The sequence below is a fragment of the Carcharhinus amblyrhynchos genome, chromosome 13 (genome assembly GCF_965287045.1).
Source record: "Carcharhinus amblyrhynchos chromosome 13, sCarAmb.v2.hapA, whole genome shotgun sequence".
Taxonomy (NCBI): domain Eukaryota; kingdom Metazoa; phylum Chordata; class Chondrichthyes; order Carcharhiniformes; family Carcharhinidae; genus Carcharhinus; species Carcharhinus amblyrhynchos.
The window spans coordinates 71,162,325-71,174,048 of record NC_137336.1 but is presented as its reverse complement, the minus strand read 5'-3'; the positions used below and the strand labels follow the sequence as shown (position 1 = coordinate 71,174,048).

The 11,724-nt window shown below is 46.7% G+C and overlaps 1 protein-coding gene across 1 annotated transcript in view; it reads left to right on the top strand.

Annotated features, from left to right (window-relative positions):
• Positions 1-258: 258 nt before the first annotated feature.
• Positions 259-11,724, top strand: part of LOC145351570 (NACHT, LRR and PYD domains-containing protein 3-like) — a 48,942-nt gene continuing 37,476 nt past the window's right edge. Inside the window, 5 exon segments of the mRNA XM_080201163.1 lie at positions 259-361; positions 1,573-1,675; positions 1,677-1,731; positions 8,874-9,045; positions 9,139-9,204. Of these exon segments, the coding sequence (XP_080057289.1) occupies positions 298-361; positions 1,573-1,675; positions 1,677-1,731; positions 8,874-9,045; positions 9,139-9,204 (460 nt within the window). The 5' untranslated portion in view covers positions 259-297.

The following is an 11,724-nucleotide window of genomic DNA, read 5'->3' as shown; positions in this document are numbered from 1 at the left end:
TGCTGGAAAAACTCAGTAGCTCTGTGGATCGAGAATCAGAGTTAATATTGCAGTTCCAATCATGTTGCATCCAAAACATTTACTGTCTTTCCCCACACGTTGCCAGAGCTGCTGACATTCTCCAGCACCTTCTGTTGTTGTCTCAAGAATCTGACGGTGATTCTGAGTCACCAATAAAATCCCTGAAATACAACATGTGAAATACTCAGCTATTTATGAGGAGTCTGTGGTTGGAATCTTATGTGTAGTATTGTACTTGTTACAGAGCATCAGAGTCTGGGAACCTCTGTCACCGCCATGGCTGCAGGTTCAAACAGGGGAGAAGATCCAATGTCTACATCAGGAGTGAAAATGGACACAGGTAGGTTCAGAAAATAATCCAAACTATAAATCAAAGGAACACAAGTTTAAGATCAACGTGAAATGGGGCATTAAAGTGAGGTTAGCAGAAGGGAACAAGTGAATGGAACAGTGTGAAGGGTATCAGCTGATGTGATTGGGGAAATGGGAAATATCCAGATTTGTGATGATAAACAGTATTAACCGCACTATTGCAATAGTTTAAAGTTTATTTATTAGTGTCACAAGGACGTTTACATTAACACTGCAATGAAGTTACCACCTAAATCCCTGAGTCGCTACACTCCAGCACCTGTTTGGGAACTGATGGAGAATTTAACATGACCAATACACCTAATCAGCACATCTTTCAGACTGTGGGAGGAAACCTGAACATCCAGACGAAACCCACACAGATACAGGGAGAACGTGCAAATTCCACACAGAGATAGTGAATGAACCAAGCTGGGAATCGAACTCAGATCCCTGGCACTATGAGACATTAATGCTAACCACTGCGCCATCATGCTGCTAAAGTATATATGCATCCAGTTAAGGACTAAGATGAAAACAGCACATTTAAAGAGCAAGGGAAAGGAGATAAAGAGATTGGGTAAACTCCTAGAATCTGTTTTGATGTTGAATTGATAAACATTTATGAATTCAGGGAATGGTCTGGGAACTGAAACCAATAAACTGAAGGGAGGTCATGTTGACAAATTGTACATCTTCCCCTGCCACCCTGCATTCTGGAAGTGAGCCAGCAGTGAGGGCCTGCATGGGAGAGGCAAGGGAATGTGAGGAGGACATTGAGTAAGTGGCGAAATGATAAGGGTGGCGGTTAAAGTGAGAAGAGGGGAGTGAGGGAAGTGATGGAGGAAGTGGCGAGTGATTGTCAGTAAACCACTTTGAAAAGCTAATGAAACTCCTTTGTTTCTGCTTGAGTGCCGACTACACGTTCTTAATGCAGCACTGAGCTGCAGACTGCATTGGGAAACTCCCAAAGATTATCCAGGTTAATTTAGAGTTAGTGTTTGATACAGGAAACTCCCTGGGATGTCACTGACTATAACATCTGAGCATGTACAAGAAGTGCTCCCCCTAGTGTATAGCCACACAATTAAACACAGCTTTAATAGCCTGATTACAGGAGGGTGCGGTTGTTCGGAATGAGGAAATGGAGCCACCTGGGTAGAAAATCAATAATGTATCGGTGTTTGTTTATGTTCACAGATTCAAACGCTACAGTCGCTGATTTTTTGACAAAATGCAATGATTATCAGTTGCTCCAGTTAACCAAATTCTACCAGGACAGACTGGAAGAGGCGATTGAAGAAGGGATTTGCTCGCATGTTAACAGACGAGGGCCATTTCAGTGGACAAGAATATCAGGTATGTGGGTGGGATAAAGAACAAAGAACAGTACAGCACAGGAAACAGGCCGTTCGGCCCTCCAAGCCTGTGCTGCTCATTGGTCCAACTAGACCATTCGTTTGTATCCCTCCATTCGCAGTCTGTTCATGTGGCTATCCAGATAAGTCTTAAACGATCCCAGCGTGTCCGCCTCCACCACCCTCTGCATTCCAGGCCCCCACCACCCTCTGTGTAAAATACATCCCTCTGATATCTGAGTTAAACCTCACCTCCTTCACCTTGAACCCGTGACCCCTCGTGATCGTCACCTCTGACCTGGGAAAAAGCTTCCCACTGTTCACGCTATCGACACCCTTCATAATTCACTTTAATGTAGAATGAATTTAGTCTATTCTCACATCACAGGATCCAGAGAATAGAAACCCAAAAGTTATGAGGAAAAAGGACCTCAGTCTCTCTACTTCGCCTTCTTACATTTTGTTATTCGCAGGATGTAATGACAATTGAATTGTTGACTGATCATAACAACCAGTATGTCTACAACAGATCCATGTATAGAAGGAGACAAACCTCAATGGTTCAGAGCTGTTGAAACCGTAGATAGAAACGCCAGACAGAATTTTTTTGGAAGTGGCAAGATCCCACTGACAGGAACCTTGCTTCAGCGGATGGTGGGGAACCAGGGACCTGCTGTCCTTATTAAAGATGGCAGCTCAGTCAGACAGCCAGCAGCTCAGCAGCACCACTATGAGTGGTGGCCATTGCTAGTGCTGCACCTGGATGATGAGCACAGATTAATGGCTGCAAGCTGTGAAATGCAGGTAAGTTGGGTCTGGAGGACACAGAGGGATTACTTTTTGCTGAGGGCAAGCAGTACTGTTGCGTAGCCATTTCCCTGGGGGATAGGCCTCTCCAAAAATAGTGTCCCCTAGAATCCATCTGGAGATCACCAGGGTTCACCTTCTGAAATGACCTCAAATGCTTTCCTCCGCCATTTTACCTTGCAACCCATCTCCAAACGGCCTGTAAAATCCCAGCCACAGGAACTTCCTTCCCCAAAACATCCATTAAAGCCTCTTGTCAAATTACTGATATGTGATCATGTGAAATAAATCCACCTATTTACTTTGGAATGATTCAAAGCTAACTGCAATTCAGTATCGCTGGGGATGATCTTCCATAACTGACCACTTGCTCACTGAGATTTTGGATTGAACTTCCCAAAAAACATAAATGGTCCAGTCCCTGGAGCCCAAAACTTTGCCTTTTTCCCAGCCAGGCCAGGGCTTTGCACACAGGTACCAGCAATTACATAGAACATAGAACAGTCCGGCACAGGACCTGCAGCCCTTCATGTGCCAAACATGATGCCAAATTATACTACTTCCTTCGGCCTGCCCTTGGTCCATGTCCCTCTATTCCTTGCATATTCATGTGCTGATCTAAAAGCCCCTTATGTCCCTATCATATCTGCCTCTACCACTACCCTAGCAGCGTGTTCCAGACACTTACCACTCTCTGTGTAAATAAAAAAACTTGCCCCTCACATCTTTGAACTTACCCCCTCTCACCTTAAATGCTTGTCCCCTATTTCAACTCTGGGAAAAAAATTCTGCCTGTCAACCCTCTCGTAGTTTTATAAACTTCTATCAAGTCTCCCTTCAGCCGCTGCTGCTCCAGAGAAAACAACCCTAGTTTGTCCAGCCTCTCCTTATAACTCATACCCTCTAATCCAGGCAGCACCCTGGTAAACCTCTTCTGCATCGTTGCCAAAGCCTCCATATCCTTCCTGTATTGTGATGACCAGAATTGAACGCAATATTTTGTGTATGGCCTTACCAAATTTTTATAAAGCTGCAATGTGACACTCTAACTCTATGTCCTAACCACTTAAAGCAAGCGTACCTATGATTCTATGATACCATATGTCTTCTTTACAACCCTACCTACTTGTGTAGCCACTTTTAGGGAGCTATGGTGTTGAACCCAAGTTCCCTCTGTGCATCAATGGTGTTCAGGGTCCCACCATTAGCTGTATATTTACCCTTAACATTTGACCTCTCAAAGTGCAGCACTTCACACTTCATAGAATCATAGAATCCCTTCAGTGCAGAAAGAGGCCATTTGGCCCATCAAGTCTGCACCGACAACAATCCCACCCAGGCCCTATTCCTGTAACCCCACGTATTTACCTTGATAATCTCCACCACTTGCTCCATCTGCCATGTCTCTGCCTATATCTGCCACACTTGGTCGAATGCGGCCTTGACGTCAAGGGCTGTCACTATCGCACCTCACCTCTCAAATTCAGCTCTTTCCTCCATGTTTGAACCAAGGCTGTAATGCGGTCAGGAGCTGAATGATCCTGGTGAAACCCAAGCTGGGCATCCTACAGATTAGAGGGTGGCTAATGTAAACCTGCTATTCAAAAAGGGAAGTAGAGAAAAAACAGGGAAGTCTCGACCAGTGAGCTTAACGTCCATACTGGGGAAGTTGCTAGAGTCCATTATCAAGGAGTTCATAACTCAGCATTTAGAAGGCAGTGGTATAAAGACAAAGTCAGCATGGATTTACAAAAGGGAAATCATACTTGACAAATCTACTGGAATCCTTTGAGGATGTAAATAGTAAAGTTGACCAAGGAGAACCAGTGGATGTGGTTTATTTGGACTTTTGACAAGGTCTCACATAACAGACCACTATGTAAAGTTAAAGTACATGGGTTTGCAAGTAATGCCTTGAGATGGACAGAAAGCTGGCGAGCAGATACGAAGTAAGGAGTTGGCATAAATGGGTCTTTTTTAATTGGAGTCAGTGACTAGTGGGGTACTGCAGGGATCTGTGCTAGGACCCCAACTGCTCACATTATACATTAATGATTTGGAAGAGGGAACTGCTTATATTATCTCCAAATTTGCAGATGATACAAAGTTGGGTAGGAGGGTGAGATGTGAAGGGGTTGCAGAGATGCTTCAGCATGATTTGGACAGGCTGGTATGTGGGCACTTTCTTGTCAGATGCAGAATAATGTGGATAAACGTGAGGTTATCAACTTCAGTAGCAAAAATAGGAAGACAGATTATTATTGAATGGATGTAAACTGAGGAAGATGGATACTCAGTGAGTGCTTGGTGTCCTCATGCATCAGTTGCTGAAACTAAGTGCGCAGGTACAGCAGGCAGTAAAGAAGGCAAATGGCATGTTGGCCTTCATAGAGAGAGGATTTGTGGATAGGGATAGGGATGTTTTGCTGCAATTGTATAGGGCTTTGGTGAGACCACACCTGGAATATTGTGTGCAGTTTTGATGTCCTCATCTGAGGAAGGATGTCCTTGCTATAGAAGGTTTACCAGGCTGATTCCTGGGATGGCAGGTCTATCATATAAGGAGAAACTAAATTAGTTAGGATTATATTCACTGGAGTTTAGAGGAGTGAGATGGGATCTCATAGAAACTTACAAAATTCTAACAGAATTAGACAGGGTAGATTCAGAAACAATGTTCCCGATGGTGGGGGAGTCCAGAACTAGGAGTCATAGAACAAAGAACAAAGAAAATTCCAGCACAGGAACAGGCCTTTTGGCTCTCCAAGCCTGCACTGACCATGCTGCCTGACTGAACTAAAACCCTCTACCCTTCCAGGTATCCCTCTATTCCCAACCTATTCATTGTCAAGATGCTCCTTCACTACTAAGTCTCTACTATATCAGCTTCCACTGCCTCCCCCGGAAATGAGTTCCAGGCACCCACTACTCTCTGTGTAAACAATCTGCCTCGTACATCTCCTTTAAACCTTGCCCCTCGCACTTTAACCCTGTGCCCCCTAGGAATTGACTCTTCCACCCTGGGAAAAAGCTTCTGACTATCCACTCCGTCCATGCCTCTCATAATCTTGTACACTTCTATCAGGCCGTCCCTCAACCTCCGTCGCTCCAGTGAGAACAAAAAAGTTTGAGGACAAGGTGTAAACTTTTTAGAACTGAGGTGAGAAGAAATTTCTTCACCCAGAGGGTGGTGACTGTGTGGAATTCACTACCACAAAGTAGCTGAGGCTAAAGCATTGTCTGATTTCAAGAAGAAAATTACAGATAGCTCTTGGAGCTAAAGAGATCAAGGGATATGGGAAGAGGTGGGCAGGGGATCAGGATATTGATTTTGGTGATCCATGATCAAAATGAATGGTGGAGCAGGCTCAAAGAGCTGAATGGCCTACTCCTGCTTCTAGTTTCTATTTTCTGTTTCTAATTTTGTGTTTGCACTGATTTCACAGCAAAAGCAGGCTGTCAGGGTGTCGACATCGCGGGAATTCTTGGGGTTTCCCAGTGCTCTTGGGACTGCCTCCCATGCACCCATATCACCACCGCCCCCCCCCGCTCCACCACCCCCCCCCCCCCCCCCCCCGGCCCCCCCAGCCCCCCCAATGACCAGGGGAGCATCATTAACCTCTCAATATGGGCTCTGTGGTGCAAAGAGTTTGGGAAAATCTGCAGTTTGTTTTAACCATCATTTATTTCAGTCCATCATATCGTCTCCATCTCCAGGCCCACGTTAGTCCATCTCCTGATGAACCTTCATGTGTTTCCCTGTTGGCTCCAGTCTCAATGGTTCAGTGCTTTCAGCCCAGGCCTCTTTATTCTCTAATTTCAGCAATGCCAAAACCCTGCAACTTGTCCCATGACAGTCCCCCAAAACCTCCTCTTTAAAATTTGCATTTTCCTGTTTAAATATCCTTCACAAACATAATCTTCCACATCTGCTCAATCTCCAGAACACTCCTGCTCTACTGGGATTCACTGTCGCTGTCATTCTGCTCTCTCGTGTGTCAGGAGAAGGAGAGTTTTAATGGGTGGGGGAATTACCACGAGTGCAAACCATGACACAGGCGCAAAAATTCATTTTCTGGGGCCCAATCCTCCCATTTTGAGGTTGGCAGGAAAGTGGGAGTGTTTCCCGTTGGCGTCGGCAGTGTCTGTCACATAGGCTTCAGGTGGCCTGATCTCCAGACTTGGAGACACCCGCGGACCCCCCCCCACCCCACAACGACCAAGGGTGCACTACTAACCCCTCAGCAAAAAGGGGCATCTTCCCCCTCCCCCACCCACAAACAACAGGTAGTCCCCAACACCATGCAAGAATGAGGGAAATCTGATACATCCCCCGGCCCCCCAGCTCAGCTCCCCTCCCACCCAGACCTTCCACAGCCTCCCCTTCTCCAGGCCCTCCACTCAGCCATCCCTTCTCCAGGCCCTCCACTCATCCCCCCTCCCCCAGGTCCTCCACTGAGCCCCCTTCCCCCAGGCCTTCCACTCATCCCCCCTCCCCCAGGTCCTCCACTGAGCCCCCTTCCCCCAGGCCTTCCACTCAGCCCACCCTCGCCCAGGCCCTCCACTCAGCCGTCCCTTCCCCAGACCCTCCACTCATCCCCCCTCCCCCAGGTCCTCCACTGAGCCCCCTTCCCCCAGGCCTTCCACTCAGCCCACCCTCGCCCAGGCCCTCCACTCAGCCGTCCCTTCTCCAGACCCTCCACTCATCCCCCCTCCCCCAGGTCCTCCACTGAGCCCCCTTCCCCCAGGCCCTCCACTCATCCCCCCTCTCCCAGGCCCTCCACTAATCCCCCCTCTCCCAGGTCCTCCACTGAGCCCCCCTCCCTCAGGCTTTCCACTCAGCTCCCTCCCACCCCCCCCCCCAGGCCCTCCACTCATCCCCCCTCCCCCACGTCCTGCACTGAGCCCCTTCCCCAGGCCCTCCACTCAGCCTTCATCCTCCAGAGATGCCCTATTCAGCCACCTACTCCTCAGACCCTACTCAGCCCTCTTCTGCCTCAGAATCCTATTCAGCCTCCCTCCCCCCAGACCCCGTTCCCTCTCAGATTACAACTCAGCCCCCTCCCCCTGCAGACCCCCAACAGCAAATCCTCCCCCTCAGAACCCCCACTCAGGTTCTCTTCACTTCAGACTCCCTACTCAGCTGCCCTCTTCCTCAGACCCTCCACTCAGGCCCCTTTCATTCTCCCTTTTCAGTCCATACATCTTGGCTCTGTACATGGTGCACTGTTCCCTGGAACATTGGCCCTGACACCCTGGCCTGGCACTTTGGGCCCTGATGGGGTGGGCAGTAAAAAGTCTGACAACACCAGGTTTTAGTCCAACCGATTTATTTGATATTACTCACAAGCTTTCGAGGTTTCCCTCTTCGTCAGGTGAATGGAGAGTTCTGGCCTCAGACAGAGCATATAAAGCACAGACAGTTTAGAGATTACTCAAGTCCCATCGATGGGGACATTACATGATCTTCCCCGGTGAGGACCCTCACTGCTGAAGCCATTGTGGCAGTTGAGCTCAGAGGATCGATCCTCAGAAGGTCTTATGAGGAAAGGCTGAGGGACTTGAGGTTAATTTCATTAGAGAGAAGAAGGTTAAGAGGTGACCTAATTGAGGCATACAAGATGATCAGAGGGTTAGATAGGGTGGACAGTGAGAGCCTTTTTCCTCGGATGGTGATGGCTAACACGAAGGGACATAGCTTTAAAATAAGGGGTGGTAATTATAGGATGGATGTCAGAGGTAGGTTCTTTACTCAGAGGGTAGTAAGGGCGTGGAATGCGCTGCCTGCAGCAGTTGTGGACTCGCCAACTTTAAGGGCGTTCAAATGGTCAGTGGATAGGCGTATGGATAACATTGGAATAGTTTAGGTTAGAGGGTCATTAGATTGGTTCCACTGGTCAGTGCAACATCGAGGGCCGAAGGGCCTGTACTGCGCTGTAATGTTCTATGATTATATTCTGGGCTCACTAATTTGATATAAATGCAAATTTAAATCTTAAAATCAGCGACTTGCTCTTCTCGGACATGAGGCTGATTACGCCGGAAATCTTGGGCTGGTAAGATCGCGAGAGGTGAGGAACTGGGCGTGAACCTGATTTTTTTTGTCTCTCACATGATCTTAAGTGGCTCACCCCGTTCATTGACCGGTGTGACGAGCTGGTAAGATCGTCCCCATTGTCATTCATTTAACATGAATGATGGTGTGTACAGAATATTAATCTATTTTCCGAGTGGCTTAGCGCCCAAACCAGTTGCTGTTTCCTTTGGCAGATCCTGTCCTTCTCATTCTCGGTGCTGATCTTCCACACCGATGTATTCATTATTATTCTCCCACAGAAAGTGACTGAACTCACGGAGAAGGGAAACCAGGCAGACAGTTCGAAACTTCTGCTGAATCTGGTGCTGGAGAAAGGATCTCTGGCCCGAAAGGTGATGTGGGAATCCTTTGTGAAAATGCACCAGAGGTTCAGAAAATTGAACATAATTCTGGAAGAAATACAGGAACTTGGTATGGTCAAATCACACTGAATTCAATTTAACTTCAAACTTTATTATAATATTTCACAGACCTAACTTCATGAAAGATAATTCTTTTCAACAGGTTGTGATCCAAGAAATTAGATGAAAATTCATCAAAATTTATCAGAAATACCCAGTCACCTGAAAGGTAAGGGAAGAAATGGAGATTTCAGGCCATTCATTTTACTTGTGAGAATCAGGATATTCATAAGGATATATCTAAAGATTATCAGAATTTTGGAACAGAAATTCAAAGGGTCCAGGAACAAGACTAAACCTTGTTTGGAGCTGTCATCGATCCTTGTGCACTCAGCATAGATACAAGGTTCAGTGCATGTGACATCTGATATTCCTGTAAATATGAGGATATTGCATTAATCCAAGGGTCACCCTAATGGAGCTTGCTACACTCCTATCCAAATTCCATTGCACTAACAAATACCGTACACACCTGGCAGGATCCTGATACACTGTGAAATCCTGTACATACCTAGCAGGATCCAGATACACTGTGAAACCCTGTACACACCTGGCAGGCTCCTGATACACTGTGAAATCCTGTACATACCTGGCAGGATCCTGATACACTGTGAAATCCTGTACGTGCCTGACAGGATCCAGATACACTGTGAAACCCTGTACGTACCTGGCAGGATCCAGATACACTGTGAAACCCTGTACGTACCTGGCAGGATCCTGATACGCTGTGAAGCCCTGTATGTACCTGACAGGATCCTGATACACTGTGAAATCCTGTACATATCTGGCAGGATCCTGATACACTGTGAAATCCTGTATGTACCTGACAGGATCCTGATACACTGTGAAATCCTGTATGTACCTGACAGGATCCTGATACACTGTGAAACTCTGTACATACCTGGCAGGATCCCGATATACTGTGAAACCCTGTACATATCTGGCAGGATCCTGATACAGTGCGAAACCCTATACATACCTGACAGGATCATGATACACTGTGAAATCCTGTACGTGCCTGACAGGATCCTGATACACTGTGAAGCCCTGTACGTACCTGGCAGGATCTTGATACACTGTGAAGCCATGTATGTGCCAGACAGGATCCTGATACACTGTGAAATCCTGTACGTACCTGGCAGGATCCTGATACACTGTGAAACCTGTACATATCTGGCAGGATCCTGATACACTGTGAAACCCCTGTACATATCTGGCAGGATCCTGATACAGTGCGAAACCCTGTACATACCTGACAGGATCCTGATACACTGTGAAATCCTGTACGTACCTGACAGGATCCTGATACACTGTGAAACCCTGTACATATCTGGCAGGATCTTGATACACTGTGAAACCCTGTACATATCTGGCAGGATCCTAATACACTGTGAAACCCTGTACATATCTGGCAGGATCCTGATGCAGTGCAAAACCCTGTACATACCTGACAGGATCCTGATACACTGTGAAACCCTGTACGTACCTGACAGGATCCTGATACACTGTGAAGCCCTGTACGTAACTGGCAGGATCCTAATACACTGTGAAACCCTGTACATATCTGGCAGGATCCTGATGCAGTGCAAAACCCTGTACATACCTGACAGGATCCTGATACACTGTGAAATCCTGTACGTACCTGACAGGATCCTGATACACTGTGAAACCCCTGTACGTACCTGACAGGATCCAGATACACTGTGAAACCCTGTACATATCTGGCAGGATCCTGATACACTGTGAAACCCCTGTACATATCTGGCAGGATCCTGATACAGTGCGAAACCCTGTACATACCTGACAGGATCCTGATACACTGTGAAATCCTGTACATATCTGGCAGGATCTTGATACACTGTGAAACCCTGTACATATCTGGCAGGATCCTAATACACTGTGAAACCCTGTACATATCTGGCAGGATCCTGATGCAGTGCAAAACCCTGTACATACCTGACAGGATCCTGATACACTGTGAAACCCTGTACGTACCTGACAGGATCCTGATACACTGTGAAACCCTGTACGTACCTGACAGGATCCTGATACACTGTGAAGCCCTGTACGTACCTGGCAGGATCCTGATACACTGTGAAACCCTGTACATATCTGGCAGGATCCTGATACACTGAAACCCTGTACGTACCTGACTTTTTCGTTTTATATATTCTACAAATATATAAAATGAAAAAGAGTGGCGAAAGTAAACATTGATCCTTTAGAGGACGAGAAGGGGGACGTAATAACTGGAAATGAGAAAATGGCTGCGGCATTGAACAGGTATTTTGTCTTCACAGTGGAAGACACAAATAACATGCCAAAAATTGATAACAGGAAGGCTATGGCAGGTGAGGTTCTGGAAACTATCATTATCATGAAAGAGATAGTGTTGGGCAAACTAATGGGGCTAAAGGTAGACCGGTCTCCTGGACCTGATGGAATGCATCCCATGGTACGAAAAGAGATGGCGGGGGAAATAGCAAATGCACTACTGAGCCATAGAGGTTTACAGCATGGAAACAGGCCCTTCAGCCCAACTTGTCCATGCTGTCCTTTTTTTAGAAACTCCTAAACTAATCCCAATTGCCCACATTTGTCCCATATCCCTCTATACCCATCGTACCCATCTAACTGTCTAAGTTACATAGATAAGCTAAAACTGAAAAGGACTTTGTCTGTTTTAATT